This window comes from Anolis sagrei, chromosome 5, assembly GCF_037176765.1.
Source record: "Anolis sagrei isolate rAnoSag1 chromosome 5, rAnoSag1.mat, whole genome shotgun sequence".
Lineage (NCBI taxonomy): Eukaryota > Metazoa > Chordata > Lepidosauria > Squamata > Dactyloidae > Anolis > Anolis sagrei.
Genome location: NC_090025.1, coordinates 196,499,436 through 196,521,783, shown reverse-complemented (window position 1 = coordinate 196,521,783; position 22,348 = coordinate 196,499,436). Strand labels below are relative to the sequence as shown.

Genomic DNA, 22,348 nt, shown 5'->3' with positions numbered 1-22,348 from the left:
TTTTGTTGAAATTTGGAAGTTGAAAGTGGAATAGAAAGCAACATGTAATAGAAAACACAGAGTAAACGAAAAACAGGTCTTTCAGGAGGTGACAATGAGGAGACAGAGGAACTGGTGAGCCCTAGAAAAAGATGGGTTTCCAGGGTGAACATTGGAGATGGCTCCTGTACCTTCAAAGATTGGGAGAAGAGGGATTTTGAGGAGATGTGTTTGATAGCACAATGAAAAACATATTTTTTAAATTCCCTCTTCTACACGGCCATCAAAGTTTTTGTTCTGGCCGCCTTAGTTTCTACACAAGCAGCCTACCCATGCCCTCTAGCTGTCAAAGAAGAAAGTTCACTATTTAGGTTGATAAAAAATGGGGAAATTATTTGAAAGTTTATTTTAAAAATGATCCAAAACCATGTTTCTTGAGGGTCGAGAAGGATCTTATACTGTTAAAGCAAAATGATGACCTATGGGGCAAATCCAACAGACTCCTCTCCTCTTCCAACAGACTCCTCTTGTAATGACCAGCACTCACTACTGGTCATTACAACTGACCATTTTTAAACGTTTATATTTTCTTAACTAGATAGGTTTAGATTCAAGATTTACAGTATATTAGCATAAATGCAGGCTGTGGTAATACAAGTACCGTATTTTCCGGCATATAAGACGACTGGGCGTATAAGATGACCCCCAACTTTTCCAGTTAAAAAATAGAGTTTGGGATATACTCGCCGTATAAGACTACCCCTCTTCCAACACACACCAAATAAAATTTTTAAAAGCATCAGATTTGATTTCAATATGGTAATTTTCCTATTACTGTACTTCCTTCTCTGCCTCTCAGATCTCGCACATGCGCACCTGCACCACTTCACTGCAGTCTTCAGGAGCGAGCTCTGAGAGGTAGAGGAGGAGGGACGGTAATAGGATACAAGAGACAGGTAAAAGAGGCGTGTTTTTCTGGGCCCAGAGCCACTCTCTCTCTTTTTCCATACCCCGGGCAACCTGGATGCCTGCAGCTTGCTCCGCCCTTCACTTACACCTTCCCGGTGAGGCGCCCCTTCACCTCAGCATCGTGACCCCATTAAGTCCATGAATCCTGATGAATGGATTTTCTTCTACCGTACTTGTACAGCGTCACCCTTAATGCTTTCATACAGTCACTGCATACGGCAGGGATGAGGCCACTGCCATTTTTGAGCTCCCCCCACCATATGCAGCAACCACAGATTCTCCAGTCCGGATTGGAAATTTCAGCACCCGCTCTATAAGACGACCCCCAGCATATAAGACTACTCATGCATATAAGACGACTCACACATATAAGGCTACTCCCACGTATAAAATGACTCCTGCTTATAAGACGACCCCTAATTTTTGAGATTTTCTTGGGTTAAAAAGTAGTCTTATGTGCCAGAAAATACGGTATTTCTCTGTATGTTGTGCAAGGAGGTATATATTACCTCCTTGTGCAATCAAGATACCTATTATCTCCTTGTTCAATATAAAGTTATCATTTCCTCCTTGCACAATGCAATATATCCTTTACCCCCTTGTGCAATGCAATGTACCATTACCTCTTTGTACAATGTTACGTATCTATTACCTCCTTGTGCAATGCAAAGCTAGATATCAGTTATCTTCTGGTGCAATGTAATGTTGTCATTACTCCTTACACAATGCAAGATATCCATTACCTACTTGAGCAGTGTTAGGTATCTATGATATCCTTGTGCAATGTAACATACCTATTACCTCATTGTGCAATGAAAGGTAATCATTACCCCCTTGTGCAATGCAATGCACCATTACCTCTTTGTACAATGTAACATACCTCCTTGTACAATGCAAGGCTAGGTATCTATTATCTTCTTCTGCAATGTAATGTTCTCATTACTCCTTGTACAATGCAAGGTATCCATTACCTCCCTGTGCAATATTAGGTATCTATGACATCCTTGTGCAATGTAACATACCTATTACCTCATTGTGCAATGCAAAGCTAGGTATCAGTTATCTTCTTGTGCAATGTAATGTTGTCGTCACTCCTTACACAATGCAAGATATCCATTACCTCCTTGTGCAGTGTTAGGTATCTATGACATCCTTGTGCAATGTAACATACTTCTTACCTCATTGTGCAATGAAAGGTAATCATTACCCCCTTGTGCAATGCAATGTACCATTACCTCTTTGTACAATGCAATATATCTATTACCTCCTTGTGCAATGCAAAGCTAGGTATCAGTTATCTTCTTGTGCAATGTAATGTTGTCATTACTCCTTGCACAATGCAAGATATCCATTACCTACTTGTGCAGTGTTAGGTATCTATGATATCCTTGTGCAATGTAACATACCTATTACCTCACTGTGCAATGAAAGGTAATCATTACCCCCTTGTGCAATGCAATGTACCATTACCTCTTTGTACAATGTAACATACCTCCTTGTACAATGCAAGGCTAGGTATCTATTATCTTCTTCTGCAATGCAATGTTGTCATTACTCCTTGTACAATGCAAGGTATCCATTACCTCCTTGTGCAATGTTAGGTATCTATGACATCCTTGTGCAATGTAACATACCTATTACCTCATTGTGCAATGCAAAGCTAGGTATCAGTTATCTTCTTGTGCAATGTAATGTTGTCATTACTCCTTACACAATGCAAGATATCCATTACCTACTTGTGCAGTGTTAGGTATCTATGACATCCTTGTGCAATGTAACATACCTATTTACTCATTGTGCAATGAAAGGTAATCATTACCCCCTTGTGCAATGCAATGTACCATTACCTCTTTGTACAATGTAACATACCTCCTTGTACAATGCAAGGCTAGGTATCTATTATCTTCTTCTGCAATGTAATGTTCTCATTACTCCTTGTACAATGCAAGGTATCCATTACCTCCTTGTGTAATGTTAGGTATCTATGACATCCTTGTGCAATGTAACATACCTATTACCTCATTGTGCAATGCAAAGCTAGGTATCAGTTATCTTCTTGTGCAATGTAATGTTGTCATTACTCCTTACACAATGCAAGATATCCATTACCTACTTGTGCAGTGTTAGGTATCTATGACATCCTTGTGCAATGTAACATACCTATTTACTCATTGTGCAATGAAAGGTAATCATTACCCCCTTGTGCAATGCAATGTACCATTACCTCTTTGTACAATGTAACATACCTCCTTGTGCAATGCAAGGCTAGGTATCTATTATCTTCTTCTGCAATGTAATGTTCTCATTACTCCTTGTACAATGCAAGGTATCCATTACCTCCCTGTGCAATGTTAGGTATCTATGACATCCTTGTGCAATGTAACATACCTATTACCTCATTGTGCAATGCAAAGCTAGGTATCAGTTATCTTCTTGTGCAATGTAATGTTGTCGTCACTCCTTACACAATGCAAGATATCCATTACCTCCTTGTGCAGTGTTAGGTATCTATGACATCCTTGTGCAATGTAACATACTTATTACCTCATTGTGCAATGAAAGGTAATCATTACCCCCTTGTGCAATGCAATGTACCATTACCTCTTTGTACAATGCAATATATCTATTACCTCCTTGTGCAATGCAAAGCTAGGTATCTATTATCTTCTTTTGCAATGTAATGTTCTCATTACTCCTTGCACAATGCAAGATATCCATTACCTCCTTGTGCAATGTTAGGTATCTATGACATCCTTGTGCAATGTAACATACCTATTTACTCATTGTGCAATGAAAGGTAATCATTACCCCCTTGTGCAATGCAATGTACCATTACCTCTTTGTACAATGTAACATCCCTCCTTGTACAATGCAAGGCTAGGTATCTATTATCTTCTTCTGCAATGTAATGTTCTCATTACTCCTTGTACAATACAAGGTATCCATTACCTCCTTGTGCAATGTTAGGTATCTATGACATCCTTGTGCAATGTAACATACCTATTACCTCCTTGTGCAATGCAAAGCTAGGTATCTATTATCTTCTTCCACAATGCAATGTTCTCATTACTCCTTGCACAATGCAAGATATCCATTACCTACTTGAGCAGTGTTAGGTATCTATGACATCCTTGTGCAATGTAACATACTTATTACCTCATTGTGCAATGAAAGGTAATCATTACCCCCTTGTGCAATGCAATGTACCATTACCTCTTTGTACAATGCAATATATCTATTACCTCATTGTGCAATGCAAAGCTAGGTATCTATTATCTTCTTGTGCAATGTAATGTTGTCATTACTCCTTACACAATGCAAGATATCCATTACCTACTTGTGCAGTGTTAGGTATCTATGACATCCTTGTGCAATGTAACATACCTATTTACTCATTGTGCAATGAAAGGTAATCATTACCCCCTTGTGCAATGCAATGTACCATTACCTCTTTGTACAATGTAACATATCTATTACCTCCTTGTGCAATGCAAAGCTAGGTATCTATTATCTCCTTGTGCAATGTAATGTTCTCATTACTCTTTGCACAATGCAATATATCCATTACCTACTTGTGCAGTGTTAGGTATCTATGACATCCTTGTGCAATGTAACATGCCTATTACCTCATTGCGCAATGAAAGGTAATCATTACCCCCCTGTACAATGTAAGGTATCCATTACCTCCTTGCGCAATGCATAGTACCTATTACCTCCTTGTGCATACCCATTACCTCCTTGCCCAGGCTGTGTAATGGCAGTTGGATGTCTCTGGGTTTGGCCCCATTCCCTCAACCCAAATAGCCACTGATTGACAGGAGACATGGAGTGCCAGCTCAGCATCCTCCTTAGCTTTCCTCTGTCCCTCCGACTCAGCCCTCCTTTGATACCTTACACCATGGCCACTTCCCATTTTCTAGCTTGACGACATACACGCAGGGAGAGGGAGAGCTTCTACTGCATAGCAAACAACACCCTTCCCCTCCCCTCCGGACACTCACCGGCTGGAACCATTTTAAGCTCTGTCACATGGCAGGGCGAGCCGAGAGCGAAAGATGGGAGAGAAGCCAGAGAGAAAAAGAGAAAGAGAGAGAAAGAGAAAGAGAGAAAAGGAAAAGGCATGAGAACGAGCGTGAACAGAAACGCAGCACAGACACATAAGAGGAGGGGAGATGCCGCAGCCTGACCGGCATTGTGCCCATCTTTAGGAAACCTGACCAAAAGTCATGGTCAGATGGAACCCAGCAGCCAGGATTGGCTGGGAATTGTCATTAAAAAAAAAGTAACTTTCCCCAGATCTATTAGGATCAAGGCAGAAAACTGTAATTTCCCCCTGCTCTGTGAGCATCTAGTACAGTGGTTCTCAACTTGGGGGTCGCGACCCCTGCGGGGGTCGCCAGGGAATGTCAGAGGGGTCACCAAAGACCATCAGAAAACATAGTATTTTCTGTTGGTCATGGGGGTTCTGTGTGGGAAGTTTGGCCAATTCTATCCTTGGTGGAGAACAGAATACTCTGATTGTAGGCAAACTATAAATCCCAACAAGAACAACTCCCAAATGTCAAGGTTTATATTCCCCAAACTCCACCAGTATCCACATATGGGCATCTTGAGTATTTGTGCCAAGTTTGGTTCAGATTGTTTGAGTGCACAGTGCTCTCTAGATGTAGGTGAGTATTTGTGCCAAGTTTGGTCCAGATCCATCATTATTTGATGCACAGTGCTCTCTAGATGTAGGTGAACTACATCTAGATGTAGGTGAACTACAACTCCAAAACTCAAGGTCAATGCCCAGCACACCCTTCCCATATTTCCTGTTGGTCATGGGAGGTCTGTGTTCCAAATTTGGTTCAATTCCGTTATTGGTGGATTTCAGAATGCTCTTTGATTGGAGGTGAACTATAAATCCCAGCAACTACAACTCCCAAATGACAAAATCAATCCTCTCCACAATCCCACCAGTATTCAAATTTGGTTGTATTATTGGATATTTGTGCCCAGTTTGGTCCAGGGAATGCAAATATATCCTGCATATCAGATGTTTACATTACGATTCATAATAGGAGTACAATTACAGTTGTGAAGTAGCAACAGAAATGATGTTATGGTTGGGGGTCACCACAACATAAGGAACTGTATTAAGGGGTCGTGGCATTAGGAAGGTTGAGAAACACTGATCTAGTATGTCATGTTGATTTCTTAGGCCCAAGTTCCAAGAATGAAAGTAAACAATGACTGCAATGTCTTCAGGATTTATATCATGGAAATACATCAAGATGGACTCATAACCTTTCTCGGGGTTGACCACAATTCACAGCATTGTCTCAAAGGAACTTACTCTTGCTGAAGGTTCTCCATATGTAGACCCTCACAGAATCATATTGGCAAGGTCATTGCATTGATAGAAACATCACCCTGAATACAACTTCCAAAAGTTTCTGCAAGTGGATGGTTCCCCACCCCCACCGCCCATGACTTGATGGTGGCAAGGCAAGGATCAGGTCAGGCTGGGAGGAGCAGATGTCAGGAAATCAGGATGGGACCAGGAGAGGTTGCCAATGACTTGCAAAGAAAGCAGCAAAGGAATAGTGGAAGGGAAAGAAGAACGGAAGGGTTTGACCAACTTGCAACATCCAGGAGAAGCGAAGGATGAAGGATAGCTATTTCAGGAGTTATAGCACCAGTCTTGAAGGAGCCAATGTGAAGGAAAGCATACCTCTCCTAAGGTCAAGTCTAGGGAAAAGGAAAACTGAAACCACCAGGGTTGGACCCTCCAGATAGTACCGAACTGCAAGACCCAGCATTCTCTCTAATCCAATCTCTAATCTGGAGACTCATGTAGCCCATGAACATCTGGAGAACCTCATGACACTGATCTCTGAACTGGATTACAGATCAAACTATAGTTCTCCAGCTGCTCATGGGTTGAAACTCTCACCTTAGTACCTTTGAGTCACTTTCCATTTTAAAAAGATATGTGTACATAGACGGAGACAGAAAGGACCAGCATGGCATAGTAGTTTAAGAACTAAATACCAACTCTTCCTAGACTTCATAGAATCGTAGAATCATAGAATCAAAGAGTTGGAAGAGACCTCATGGGCCATCCAGTCCAACCCCCTGCCAAGAAGCAGGAATATTGCATTCAAATCTCCTGCTTCTTGACAGGGGGTTGGACTGGATGGCCCATGAGGTCTCTTCTTCTAACATAGTCTTGCTAAATTCTTCTATAGGCTATCATCTTTTACACCAATGGTTCCCAACCTTTCATCCTCCATGAGCTCCAGAGGTGTCCTGTCAGTTAGACAACCTGGCTGGGTTTTCAGGGAGTTGAAGTCCTAACCACCTGGAGAACCAAGGGTTGGTTACCACTGATCTACACCAATGGTCCTCAAACACTGGGTTTCCAGATGTTTAGGACTTCTAATCCCACAATTCCCAGCCAGCATGGCCAAAGGTCATGGATTCTGGAAGGTCCTAACATTTGGAAAAGTTTGAGAAATATTGACCTAGGCAGTGTTTTTCAGTAGAAGCAGCTCATAACTTCAAATGAGAGGCCATAGTCAGTTGTATTAAACAATGCATGGTGTACTTATATATGCAGATTGGATCTTAAGCATATTCTGTGTTGCCAAAGCCACCCTGGTCCAACCACAGTTCTCTTGACATCAAGCTTTGGCCAAGTTATATTTTCTAGATCTAGGGTTCCCAGAGTAAAAACTGGAGATGGATCTTTTCATTTAATGGTTGTGTAGAAGAAGGAAGTTCAGCAGATGTTGGCTGTTACCTAGTTTCTTGACAAGCAACACCTCTTGAAATTCCTCTCCTAAATAACCATTAAAGGTCCAAGAGACCTCTCTAGTTTTCTGTCTGGAAACCCTATCTAGATGTCGCTACACCTAGGACTTCCCTGTCTCTTCTTCTCACTCCCTCGTCTTCTCTGCTTGCTTACCACGTTGGGGTGCTTCTCCATGGCCAGGGCTGCCCGCTCCATGTTCTGCTGGTGGCGTTGCCTCTTCTTCATGGCGCGCAGAATGAGGAACAGGACGATGGCGGTCACCAAGAGCAGCGCCCCAAGACTGCCGGCCAGGATCCCGGCGTCCAGCCTGCCTTGGTGCTCGGCATCCGCGGGATCCAGAGGCACTATCAGAAGGAAAGCAAGGGAGGAAAAGAGCCATGTTGTCATTGTGAGAAACAAACAGTGTGGAGAAATTTGACACGGCGACGTACAGAATGGCAGCCACAAATGTGACTTTGCATTTCATGCTCAATTATTAAAGAACGCAAATATCAACCATTGAGGAGAGAGAAACAATCACAGAATCCTCACGCTGGAAGAGACCACAAGAACTAACCAGTCCAACTCTTTGCTATGAAGGAATGTACATACAATCTGAGCACTGACTGTTGACAATAAGTGTTAAGCTGCATGAGGAGTCAAATGTTCAGCGTTTTCCTTCTCTGATATTGAAAAATCATTCCTCAGCAGAAGGAGAGCTCTCAATAGTGTTAGAGGCACCATTGTCAAATGACAGGAGTGTATCAGATTTATTGATTACCAGCTGTACCTGCCACGCAGGGGCGGCTCAACCCATACGCAAAGTAAACATTTGCAGAATAGTTGATTTTGCCCAAGGGTGCTCTTGAGGCACTCTTGGGGGAAAATAGACCTTGACATATGCGAGTTGTAGTTACTGGGATGTATAGTTCACCTACAATCAAAGAGCATTCTGAACTCCACCAATTATGGAATTGAACCTAAACGACTCCAGCACAATTTACCTGTCCGAACGTATCCTCCCCTATGAGCCATCAAGATTGCTAAGATCGTCTGGAGGGACCCTGCTCTCGATCCCACCGGCCTCACAGGCGCAGCTGGTGGGGATGAGAGACAGGGCCTTCTTGGTGGTGGCCCCTCGACTCTGGAACTCCCTTCCACTGGAGATCAGAACTGCCCCTTCGATCTTAACGTTCCTTCCTTCTCTTCCTCTTCCCTTTCTTCCCCCCATATTTTCTTTCCCTTCCTCTTTCTCCCCGTTCTTCCTTCTCTACTTATTCTTGGACTGCAACTCCCAGAAGTCCTCCTGATCAATATATCTACCTATTATCTATCTCTATGTATATCTATCTGGAGGATTGCTGAGAGTTGCAGTCCAGGAAAAGGAAATTGGAAATCTGCAGGGATTGGTAGGCTCTCAAAGAAATCCAAGGAGAAGAAAGCTTGCCTCTTGGAAGCAGTGCATTTGGATCATCCTCTTCTCCTAAAGGGCCTGGTCTAAGGGATGCTGGGAACTGTAGTCCGGAAGAGAGTGTGGATATGCTATTGTGTGTTTTGTTTGCTGCGTGGAGTCGTTTTGTGCATGTGCTGTAGCACCTTTTTGCATTTTTGGCTTTTTAAGTCCCTTCTGCTGTGTTTTTGTGTTTTTATGAGTGATGGTCACTCCCTGTCCTGAGAGGTGTCTTGTGTCCAAATTTGGTGTCAGTTCGTCCAGTGGTTTTTGAGTTCTGTTAATCCCACAAACTAACATTACATTTTTATTTATATAGACTAGCCGTCCCTTGCAACGTGTTGCTGTGGCTCTGTCTGGTGATCTGGAAAAGAAAATGAGAAAGTTTTGGTTTCTAATGTATGTAATTTCTTTATGCTTGTGGGTAAACAGTGTTTCTGTTGTTTCTTTGTCAGTGTTGATGTGGAGAGTGTCTGGTTTGCCTACTCTGGAACATGTGACAATATCATTGTCCTTCTTCAGGGGTCTATGATACTATATCTGTGTGTGTGCGAATCATATCTATCTATATCTCTGGCTGGATGGCTTTTTGTCAGGAGGGCTTTGATTACGTTTTCTTGCCCTGGGGAAGGGAGTTGGGACTAGATGGCCTTAAGTATTTTCTGTTAGTCATGGGCTTCTGTGTGGGAAGTCTGGCCCAATTCTGTTGCTTGTAGTGTTCAGAATGCTCAGATTGTAGGTGAACTATAAATCCCAGTAACTACAACTCCCAAATGTCAATGTCTATTTTCCCCAAACTCCATGTTCATATTCGGACATATGGAATATTTGTGCCAAATTTGGTCCAGATCCATCATTGTTTGAGTCCACAGTGCTCTCTGGATGTAGGTGAACTACAAGTCTCAAACTTAAGGTCAATGCCCACCAAACCATTCTGGTGTTTTCTGTTGGTCATGGGAGTCCTTTGTGCTAAGTTTGGCCCAATTTCATCACTGGTGGGGTTCAGAATGGTCTTTGATTGTAGGTGAACTATAAACCCCAGAAACTATAACACCCAAATGACAAACTCAATTTTTTTGAGTGAAGGACATACATTGGGTTGTTAGGTGTCTTGTGTCCAAATTTGGTGTCAATTCGTCCAGTGGTTTTTGAGTTCTGTTCATCCCACAAACGAACATTACATTTTTGTTTACATAGATTGATCTGATACGCGTGATGCAGGAAACCCACCTGACTCTCACTATCCTGCATATATTCACTCCTCAGATACTGTTAGCATAAAATAAGAATTAAAGATTCAGCTGAATGCTTAATGAACTCCATTTTGACAATATCCCCCCAAGGTCTGTCTTCTTTGCTGGGATCTGTCATTTGTGCTATGCTAGAAATGCTGTAAAAGCAATATTATGTCCTTTGGGCCAAGAATCAGAAGTTATGGTTCCAAACAGTGCCAAATACTGAGAACATCTTCTTAAACAATAATCAATACCAATAGAATGGAGCCAGATAGGACTTGTAGAGTGCTGCCCATGAGGGACATCTATAAGTAGTAGTAATAGGAGTAGTAGTAGTAGTAGTAATTTATTTATACCCCACTACCATCTCTCTAAGGGACTCGGTGCGGCTTACATGAGGCCGAGCCCAAATACAACAATACAAGCAATAATAACAACAAATCAAGCAAGTAAAACCAAACATAGACAATAAACAATAATGTAAGCATTAACAAAAAGACAACACACTATTAAAATCTATGGGAAGGCCAAATGTAAATTGAAATTAAAATAATGCTGGACTTGGGCGAAATAAGTAATGGGGTGTTTGTGGAAAACATACAGGCAGACCTAAAACAATGTAAAGTGCTTTGGAGGACAAAGTGTCATGGGATCATTATTCTGGGAAGGCACACTGGAACAACCACGTCTTCAAGCTCCTCCTAAAGACCATACCTCGTGAAGGCTGATCTGGCCGGGGTGGTCCACGCCTTGGTCACCTCTAGAATGGATTACTGCAATGCGCTCTACGTGGGGCTGCCCTTGAAGACGGCTCGGAAACTTCAATTGGTCCAGCGGGCCGCAGCCAGGATGCTAACCGGGGCTCATTATCAAGAGAGGTCTACCCCTCTGTTTAAGGAGCTCCACTGGCTGCCATTTATTTTCCGAGCCCAATTCAAGGTGCAGGTGCTCACCTACAAAGCCCTAAACGGTTTGGGACCACCCTACCTGCGTGACCGCATCTCCATCTACAAACCCACACGCTCGCTCCGGTCATCTGGAGAGGCCCTGCTCGTGATCCCACCCACGTCGCAAGCGCGCTTGGTGGGGACACGGGACAGGGCCTTTTCTGTGGCGGCCCCCCGACTTTGGAACGCCCTCCCAAAAGATCTCAGACAGGCCCCTACTCTAGCCGTTTTCAGAAGGAATTTAAAAACTTGGCTGTTCCGTTGTGCCTTCTCAGACTAGGAATCCCCACCCCAAGTCCTAGTAGCACCTTAGCATAACTAATCGTCGCTGCACACCGCACTTTTAATCCTACGTGCCTCCTGCCATTTCAGCACTTTTAACCCTTGTACCCCATTGCGCCGGCCGAACCAGTTTTTAATAATGTCTTGATGTACTGCCATTGTCGTTATTTTGCTTATTGTTTTGATTTGCTTTGCTATTGTTGTGTTATGTTCTCTATTGTATTGTGTTTTGAGGCTTCGGCCTGTGTAAGCCGCATCGAGTCCTTCGGGAGATGCTAGCGGGGTACAAATAAAGTTAATAATAATAATAATAATAATAATAATAATAAAGACTGCCAGAGTTGGGGCATGCCTGATATCCTTAGGAAGTGAGTTCCAGAGTCGAGGGGCCACCACCGAAAAGGCCCTCTCTCTTGTCCCCACCAATTGTGCCTGCGATGCAGGTGGGAGCGTGAGCAGGACCTCTCCAGATGATCAAAGAGATTGTGTTGTGGGGATGTTCAACGTGCCACTTTTATCTCCACTCATGGATCGTGAACTCCAAATTTGTTCTCCGTTGGGAAATCCACACATACTTGCCCCACCCCGATCCATTTTTCCATGCCAACTACCACCCAACCTGACATACCTTCCTCTCCGAATCTCAGCACTTCCACCTTGACTGTAGTATTGGTGGTTTCCCCAGACTCCTCGTCTCGCGCAATGATCTAAATGAAGGATACATTCAATGAGATTCAAAGGTTTTAAGAAAAAGCAAGTTTTGACTTGTTGCCAAAATGATGACAATGCTGGTCCCCGTCAGACCTCTAGAGGGAGGGAGGGAATGCCATAACAAGGTGCCACAGCAGGTAAGGCCCACCCATTGCCCTCCCACAATGTATTTCCCTTACTAGTGGGACATTTTCAATAGATTTCATTTCTAAAGAAGGCATCTATTGCCCATCCCTCCCCTTCCTGTGAACCATATTAGCCCTGAGACTAGATGACCAGCCCCACACCAGGAGGCCCCATGGCATACCTGCAAGGCATATCGCTCAAAAGCACGCAGGTGGTCAGAGCGAGCAATGAGGAGACCTCCGGGCGTCACCTGAAAGAGCCTGGTGTGGTTGGATTGCCGTTTCAGGCTGTAGCGCACCATGGGGTTGAAGCCCTGGAGGAACCCAAGGAGAGAGAACGTGATATCTTTGCATTCAGGAGATCGGTCAACCTACTGGGTCTACTGATATAATTATATAGCTTCATGTAGTTGGATAAGCATTTTGCACTGTAGTGCATCATGGGGTTGAAACTCTGGAGGAACCCAAGGATGATGATAATAATAATAATAATAATTATTATTATTATTATTATTATTATTTATTTATATTCTGTCCTATCACCCCGAGAGGATATAGCAAATGGCATATTTGGATTGAGGAGCTGTATCATTCCACTTGGTCCACTAATAAAGCACGTTGCAGTGGTCTATACAGGATGTAACCAGAGCGTGGACCACCGTTGTCACAAGAAATTCAATATGCAGATTTGACAAACATGAATTTAATATGATGTGTGAGAATGAATAGAAGGATGTGTGTTGGAGTTAATAATTTTGGAAAAACCAATATAATATTAAGGCCTGCAATGACTAACTATCTGCTTGCTGGAACTGTGATCAAAACCTGCTAATGAGAATTGATAAGAACTGTGACAATGGTTCTTTCAAGTTAAGGAAATGTTTGCAACATTCCTTATGTTAAGAAGGAAGTCAACATAAGATCAACACCAATCAAGAAGATCAACATCTGGCCAGGAAACTGAGATGGATCCAGGATGGAAGACGTCTATCATTCATTTACAACTTTGGGACGACATCAACAGAATATTCCTATAGAAGGCCCAATCTAATAATGCTCAAAGTGTGGCAGACCTGAGGAGTCTGGTTCACCCGCTGTGCTCCGCTCCATGGGAAGGAGAGAGATAGTGTACCTAAGGATAGTGGCAGATCTGCACAGGAGCGGTCTGGTCCCTTTGGGGCTTCTTTCTCAAGGGAAGAGGAAGAAGTGCGCTTTTGGAGTCTTACATTTTGTGCAGGGAGTCATATTCTGCTGTATGGAAAACAGATCTTTTCCTTGGCATTAGGGAAAGAAGTTTTGGCATTTCGGCGTTTTGAAGTTTTGGCATTATGGAAGTTTTGGAACGATGCCTTGGCAGGCTGCAGGAAAGCAGGGTCTGGCCTAAGAGATCCTTCTCCAAGGAGGGAGAAAATGATATGGTAACACTTTAATGCTTGAGGATGAATGCATGTACATGTGGTGTGAATGCTGAGTGAAAATGTAATTCCCCTTTGTTTGTTTGTTAACCAATGTAATTGTAAATCCAATGTAGTTGCATAGAATCTGTATGACTGTATGTACAATGTCATTCTTTGTCAAAATGTTTTCTGTAATCTGATATACCCTCTCACTGGAAATTGCAATAAAAAGAACCGGTACAGGTGCAGGTGGTGCACAAGCTTTAACCGTGCAAATCCTCCCCTGGTCACCGCCAAAACATTATTATTATTATTATTATTATTATTATTATTAAACTTTATTTGTACCCCGCTAGCATCTTAATTCTAATAAAGTGCGTCTGGGACTTGGTATTGGAGATTTCCTAATCGGGAAAGGCACATCGGAACAGCCAGGTCTTCAAGTTCTTTCTGAAGACTGCCAATGTAGGGGCCTGTCTAAGATCTTTGGGGAGAGTGTTCCAGAGATGGGGGGCCACCACAGAAAAGGCCCTGTCTCGCGTCCCCACCAAACGTGCTTGCGATGCCGGCGGGATCACGAGCAGGGCCTCTCCAGATGAATGTAGTGAGCGCGTGGGTTCGTAGATGGAGATGCGGTAGATGGAGATGCGGTCACGTGTTCCATGGGGGTTCCAGGCTCAGCGATGAGTCCAGGATCACACCCAAGCTGCGAACCTGCGAACCATTGCAGTCAGGGAGTGAAGGGCTACCCACTGAGGAGAAGACAGGCCTTTGTGTCACCTCAATTACTTCCCATTTTTCTCTTTCTGTATGCTGCAAGTGTGTGTTTTCAGCCAAGCAAAGGAAGGAATACCAGGCAAAACAGAAATGCTTGGTACACATAAATACAAAAAGAAATTTAGGAACCGGTTCTATGAATACCCATGACATTACTTACCCTGTGGATCCAGTTCATCCTCCTCTTCCTGTCCCTTCTTTTACCTGAATGAAACAGATATTTGTGGCACATAGGAACAGGAAGATGAACTGGAACCATGGGGTAAGTGAAGTGGCATGCAGAGACGGCTCCTTCTCTTACCTGTGACTTACAAAGCTGTTTTGCTCAGGTAAACAAAAAGACAAAGAGAAACTAACATCTGGCTTGCCCAACTCACAAACAGCATACCTGGCTTACCTCCTGGAAATGTGGCTGCTATAATAAATGTTCACATGGCAACCCCAACTTTGGAAGTTGACAGCATGTTCCAAACTCACGAATAATCATAAATGCAAGTGTGAAACCCACAAAAGTGGAGCGAGGACTGTATTGCTAATTTTGGAACCTAGGTGATACAAATGGATCCAACTTTTGCTAAATCAACAACAAATTGAAACTGGGTCATCTGCTTCCAGAGCTTCCCCATCCTCTTCTCTCCCATACCACTCACATCAGCAAAGTCCATGTCCATGGCGTTCAGGAACAAGACTCGCCCACTATAGGTCACCACCAAGGAGGCCATGTTCTCGTCTTCATGGACAAAGGCCTGATACTGAGACTGTACAAAGTGCGGGGATTGGCGGTTGGCTGCCAAGACCCTCACTCGGACCTCCGCCACAGCATATTTCTTGGCATCGTTCACCTGAAAGGCCTGAAAAGAAGGAAGAAGGAGGGAGAACAATGATGTGGTACAAGTATGGCAGCACCAATGAGGAGGAGAAGGCCTGAATCATTAGTTGTAATCACCAACCCATCTCTTACATCTGCTACATGTTCCTTTTCAGAAAACGAGGACGTGCAAGGGATGCAAATGATGTTGAATCCACTCGAGGCCCCTGCCTTCTGGCTGATCTGACCAGCAGCAGGGAGTTCCGCAATTCCTGGATGCCCCATTGGGCCAACTTTGATGGAATGTGCTCCAGCAGCAGCCTCAACCAAGGACTCTCTCTAGCCTTGGGCTCTCTCCTTTGCCTTTTTTCCACAGTCCAAACATTATAACAAAACTCCTAATAAAGACTAATTGAATTGTAACCTTCACCTCTCCATAGTGATACATTGTGTTTATTTCTTGACTTACAAGTATCTAATGCATGAACTTATCCTTTTTCAGGCCGCGAACCAAATCTGTGTTTCTTTAAACCGCGGATACGGAAACCCCTCGGGCCCCCGTATCCGCGAGTTAACCAAACGACTCTATTTTGATGCCATATTTTTCCTAGCTTAATTCTAACACTAACTACCTTTAATGGCAGAACCTACCATTATGCTGAGGCTATACACTGGAGTAGAGACCCGGCTCTCCACCGGCCGCAACATGGTGATGGCCCCGGTGAGGTTGTCCATGTGAAAGTAGCCATGGTCAGTCCCTAGGAAGGGAAGAAAGATATGTATAAGCTTGGAATGTTGGGTATCAATGAGCCCTGGAGTAAATCAAGTCTGAACTCTCCCTAGAAGCAAAGATTAGTAAAACGAGACTGTTGTATTTTGGACATATCAGGAAAGATGTCTCAGTAGAAAATACAATAATACTTGGGAAGATAGAAAGCAGCCTTCTTCTACTACAAAGCTTGAATGAAAAGTAATGCCTCCACCTTTGTAACTCCCAACAAATGGCAGTACTGGTATGCTGCAGGTACTGGCTTGTTCAGTAGACTCTCCTCTACAGTTCCATTTTGGCAGGAAGCCTTAGCATTGAACGGTTGTGTTGTTAAAGTGTGAAGTATGGAACCCTGCGCAGACGGTCGGTCAATGCAACTTAAACAATGTGCAGTCACTAAATTCTTGACAGCAGAAGGTGTCACCCCATGGTGATTGTGTTGATGTGAGTACTGTGCGTCATTGGGCAAGTAAGTTGAGGTAGGAACATCTGACTTGCGTGACAAACAAAGCGTTGGACGTCCTGTGACAGCAACCACCGAGTATCACAAGCAAAAGGTTGATAGATTGACTCATGACGATCATCGTATCACTCAGAGAGATTTTTCAAGCATAATCAGCATTTCTCAAGAACGTCTGGGTCACATTATTGCTTTGTTTGGCTATCAGAAGATCTGTGCACGATGGGTACCCAGGATGCTGACGCCTGAAATGAAAGTGCACTGACTTGAAACTTCAGTGACTGGGTCTCACCACGGTACAACATCCTCCATTCAGTCCAGATTTAGCTCTGTCTGACTTTCATCTGTTCCCAATAATAAAATAAGATCTGCGGGGACATCATGATGCTTCTGATGAAGATGTTGAGAGAACTGTGAGACGCTGGTTGCGGAAACAGAGTGTCAACTTCTTCCACGACGGCTTCAGAAAACTTGTTCATCGTTGGCAGAAATGTATATAATTGTCTGGTGATTATGTGGAAAATGAATGGTGGTAGTTAATGAGCATGTTCTAAGGATTATTTCTGCATTTGAGTTATTAAAATATTCCCATCCAAACCCAAGTAATGAAGGTGAAGGCATTACTTTTCATTCAACCCTTGTACTTCCTCCTCATCTTCTTTCTTTTTTCTTCTTCTTTCTAATCTTTCTTCTTCTTCTGTCTCTTCTCCTCTTCCTCTTCCCCTTCCTTCTCTTCTTCTCCCTCCTCCTCCAATTCTTCCTCAACTTCCTCTTCATCCTGTTCCTCTCCATCCTTCTTCCCTCACTGATTCTCTAGGTTCTTTCATGGAATCCAAATCACAGAAAAATTGAAACTCTTGTCAATACATAACATCTGATAAGCTGTGACACCAATGATGATGATGATGATGCTCCCCATCAATGTCATAATTATGGTCATAGAATCATAGAATCAAAGAGTTGGAAGAGACCTCATGGGCCATCCAGTCCAACCCTCTTCCAAAAAGCAGGAATATTGCCTTCAAATCACCCCTGACAGATGGCCATCCAGCCTCTGTTTAAAAGCTTCCAAAGAAGGAGCCTCCACCACACTCCATGGCAGAGAGTTCCACTGCTGAACGGCTCTCACAGTCAGGAAGTTCTTCCTCATGTTCAGATGGAATCTCCTCTCTTGTAGTTTGAAGCCATTGTTCCTTGTCCTAGTCTCCAAGGAAGCAGAAAACAAGCTTGTTCCCTCCTCCTCCCTGTGGCTTCCTCTCACATATTCATTGATATAACTGGGGGCAAGGCTTTCCAGGACTCCAGAAATGTCCACAATCACCATTGCAAGAGGTTTTATTGTTCTCAACTTGGTCCCAAGGAGGACTTGACAATTGTGGTGTCCACATTGGCTCACAGCACCAAGTACGAGGTTTGTTCTGTCTTCCAGGAGCATAGTTTGCATTACCTTTTAGTTACATGGCTATCATGTCTCCTCTCATCCTCTGATAAGCTGTGACACCAATGATGTTGATGATGATGCTCCCCATCAATGTCATCATCATTGTGGTGGTATGTAGTCCCTAGACCTCAAGTCATGGCCCATCTCCTTCTAAAGGTGGTTCCTCTTGCCACACAAACACATCTCTGTTCCTTCTGTAGCACTGAGACCCACTGACCACTGAATTCCCAGTGACCACTGCCCTCTCTGTGACCCCCCCCCCCCCAATCCATCTCGTACCTGCAAGAATGGAGTAGACAACAGGTGTCCTCAGGTCGCTGTCCCCATCCTCCGCGTGGATGGCACCAGGCAGGAATTGGAGGGGTTCTGTCTGCAAGAGACACACATTGGGTCAGAGGAAGGAAAGGCAGGTCTTGTTGGAGTTTTAAAACATACTAAACTATTTTGAAGATAAAATGCTGAGTATTTTAAGTGTTGAATCACAGTTATAGTAATTCAGCATGGAAGTTAAGTTTTTGTCAGGTGTATAAGATAATACGAGGGTTGAATGAAAAGTAATGCCTCCACCTTCATTACTTGGGTATGGATATGGATATTTTAATAAATCAAATGCAGAAATAATCCTTAGAATGTGCTCTTTAACTCCCACTATTCACTTTTCCACACAATCACCAGACAATTGGATACATTTCTGCCAATAATGAACAAGTGTTTTGAAGCCGTCACAGAAGTTGACACTCTGTTTCCGCAACCAGCATCTCACAGTTCTCTCAACATCTTCATCAGAAGCATCATGATGTCCCCGCAGATCTTCTTTCATTATCGGGAACAGATGGAAGTCAGACGGTGCTAAATCTGGACTGTATGGAGGATGTTGTACAGCAGTGGTTCTCAACCTGGGGTCCCCAGATGTTTTTGGCCTTCAACTCCCAGAAATCCTAACAGCTGGTAAACTGGCTGGGATTTCTGGGAGTTGTAGGCCAGAAACATCTAGGGACCCCAGGTTGAGAACCACTGTCGTACGGTGTCGAGATCCAGTCTCTGAAGTGTCAAGTCCGTGCGCTTTCATTTCAAGCGTCAGCATCCTGGGTACCCATCGTGCACAGATCTTCTGATAGTCAAGCAAAGCAATAATATGACCCACACATTCTTGTGAAGTGCCGAATATGCTTGAAATTTCTCTCTGAGTGATACGACGATTGTCCTGAATCAATCTGTCAACCTTTTGCTTGTGAAACTCGGTGGTTGCTGTCACAGGACGTCCAACTCTTTGTTTGTCACGCAAGTCAGATGTTACCACTTCAACATCTTTAAATGTACTCTCCCAGTGACGCTCAGTACTCACATCAACACAATCACCATAAACAGCTTGCAATCTCTGATGAATCTCCTTTGGGGTGACACCTTCTGCTCTCAAGAATTCAATGACTGCACATTGCTTAAGTCACATTGACTGACCATCTGCACAGGGCTCCATACTTCACACCTTAACAACACAACCGTTCAATGCTAAGGCTTCCCGCCAAAATGGAACTGTAGAGGAGAGGCTACTGAACAAGCCAGGACCTGCCACATACCAGTACTGCCATCTATTGAGGAGCTACGAAGGTGGAGGCGTTACTTTTCATTCAAGCCTTGTAGTAGAAGAAGGCTGCTTTCTACCTTCCCAAGTATTATTGTATTTTCTACTGAGACATCTTTCCTGATATGTCCAAAATACAACAGGCTCATTTTAGTAATCTTTGCTTCTAGGGAGAGCTCAGACTTGATTTACTCCAGGACCATTGATACCCAACATGCCAAGCTTATACATGTCTTTCTTCCCTTCCAAGGGACTGACCATGGCTACTTTCACATGGACATACCAGTACTGCCATCTATTGAGGAGCTACAAAGGTGGAGGCATTACTTTTCATTGTTTGTTTGTCATGTCAGAGCAACCAGTCCATTATATTACATTTCTAACAGAACAAAGCAAACAAACAGAAAAAATACACAACTTGTGAGTTTGGTAGCTGGTTAAATGTCCTTTGACCAGTATCTGGCCCCTTGGAGTGCTTCTGGTGTTGCCGCAAGAAGGTCCTCCATGGTGCATGTGGCAGGGCTCAGGTTGCATTGCAGCAGGTGGTCAATGATTGGCTCTTCTCCACACTCGCATGTCGTGGACTCCACTTTGTGGCCCCATTTCTGAAGGTTGGCTCTGCATCTCGTGGGGCCAGAGCGCAGTCTGTTCAGCGCCTTCCAAGTCGCCCAGTCCTCTGTGTGCCCAGGAGGGAGTCTCTCATTTGGTATCAGCCATTGGTTGAGGTGCTGGGTTTGAGCCTGCCACTTTTGGACTCTCGCTTGCTGAGGTGTTCCAGCGAGTGTCTCTCTAGATCTTAGAAAACTATGTCTAGATTTAAGTCGTTGGCGTGCTGGCTGATACCCAAACAGGGGATGAGCTGGAGATGTCTCTGCCTTGGTCCTTTCACTGTTGGCTGCAACTTCCCGGCGGATGTCAGGTGGTGCAATACCGGCTAAGCAGTGTAATTTCCCCAGTGGTGTAGGGCGCAGGCACCCCGTGATAATGCGGCATGTCTCATTAAGAGCCACATCCACTGTTTTAGTATGGTGAGATGTGTTCACACTGGGCATGCGTACTCAGCAGCAGAGTAGCTTTTTACTTTTTACTTTTTACTTTTCATTCAACCCTCATAAATACAAGAATGGAACATTGCATCGTGCAAGTGTATATAAGAACATTCTATTGATTCTATGAACACCGATAGAGTAAGTTGGTGTTGGGTGATGTGATGGTGTGCGGTGAATTGGAGAATTCTGGAGAGAGCTGGGAATACTGTAAAGAGCTGCAACAAAAGTTAAAGCCTTCCTGTGGAAAGAAGCTCCTGTGTTTGCTGTCCATTGCAAGTATTGCTCACATACCATAGGCAGTACTTTAATATTGCTTGGAGGTTTGAGCTGATAAACTCTGCTTCAGGTTCAAGAAATACCTGACAGGTGTGTGTACTGATCTCAGGATCCCCCAGCCCAATGGTTTCTGGATAGGTCAGTGTTTCTCAACCTGGGATCCCCAGATGTTTTTGGCCTTCAACTCCCAGAAATCCTAACAGCTGGTAAACTGGCTGGGATTTCTGGGAGTTGTAGGCCAAAAACATCTGGGGACCCCAGGTTGAGAAACACTGAGATAAGTCATTTTGGGATTCCAACCAGAGCAATTTTGCCCATCTCTGTTTCAAAGACCGCTGCCCCCAACTGCCCTCCCCCCTCACCTTCATTTCCCCTTCTGTGATGTTTGTGGTGTAGATGGGGCTGACACAAACACTGGTACCATCATGCGACAGAACGTTGCATGGCAGGAACTGGGGGTACTGGTCGTCTCCATCTAGGACATTGACTCGGATCCTGGCCGAAGAGTTGTATCTCTCCTTGGTGTTCATCTCCTGTTGCAGAAAGAAAAGGCATGAGCTGAGAGGACACACATCCTTCCCTAGTCAAGTCATTGTGTTCATTGGAATAACTGGGGACAAGGCTCTCCAGGACTCCAGAAATGTCCACAATCACCATTGCAAGAGGTTTTATTGTTCTCAACTTGGTCCCAAGGAGGACTTGACAATTGTGGTGTCCACAGCACCAAGTACGAGGTTTGTTCTGTCTTCCAGGAGCATAGTTTGCATTACCTTTTAGTTGCATGGGATCGTGTTCTTTTGCATCTCCCCAGGGCTGCTACAGACCTAGCAGCACCCTGGAAGTTAACAGTATCAAAGTCTGCAAAGCCAGCCTGCAGTCCCTTTTGCAGCTATTGGTTTAGAAAGGTATCTCTTTGGGTCTAGGGACTGCCTTTTTTCCTGGGTTGAGATCTCCATTTTGGAAATCTCCCCTGCCTCCTTCATTAGAGAAGAAAGCTTCAGATGTGCTGTTGGTCAGGCAGGTACTCTGAGAAAACCATTGTAAGAACAATTGAGATTTAAATAGAGAAGCTGATTGAGTTATTTAGATAGAGAAGCTGATTGAGAAATAGATAGAAAGATAAATTTAGTGATTGAGATACTATAGATAGTGATTGAGCAATTGAGTTATAGATAGATATTGAGTTATTGAGAAATAGTTATTGAGCACTATTTGCTTCATCTCCAAACTAACCTTGGGCTGGAATAGGGAAGGCCTACGTTTTCTAAAAGATAGTGGCTCAGGGTTGGGGTAAAAAGATCTCAGGATTTTTT

General features: G+C 43.7%; 1 protein-coding gene across 3 annotated transcripts in view; it reads right to left on the bottom strand.

The window, feature by feature from the left end:
- The window catches only part of LOC132775583 (protocadherin-15-like), a 100,111-nt gene that overhangs the window by 6,999 nt on the left and 70,764 nt on the right, over window positions 1-22,348 (bottom strand). For 2 of the 3 annotated variants that reach the window (XM_067469393.1, XM_067469394.1), the window contains exons 8-15: window positions 21,398-21,568; window positions 18,408-18,498; window positions 16,110-16,216; window positions 15,301-15,501; window positions 12,659-12,790; window positions 12,269-12,347; window positions 7,901-8,091; window positions 4,950-4,970 (exon numbers count right to left, since the gene is read on the bottom strand). In XM_067469393.1, the coding sequence (XP_067325494.1) occupies window positions 4,950-4,970; window positions 7,901-8,091; window positions 12,269-12,347; window positions 12,659-12,790; window positions 15,301-15,501; window positions 16,110-16,216; window positions 18,408-18,498; window positions 21,398-21,568 (993 nt within the window). The remainder of the gene's footprint in view (window positions 1-4,949; window positions 4,971-7,900; window positions 8,092-12,268; window positions 12,348-12,658; window positions 12,791-15,300; window positions 15,502-16,109; window positions 16,217-18,407; window positions 18,499-21,397; window positions 21,569-22,348) is intronic. The other variant, XM_067469395.1, reaches the window with a different exon arrangement.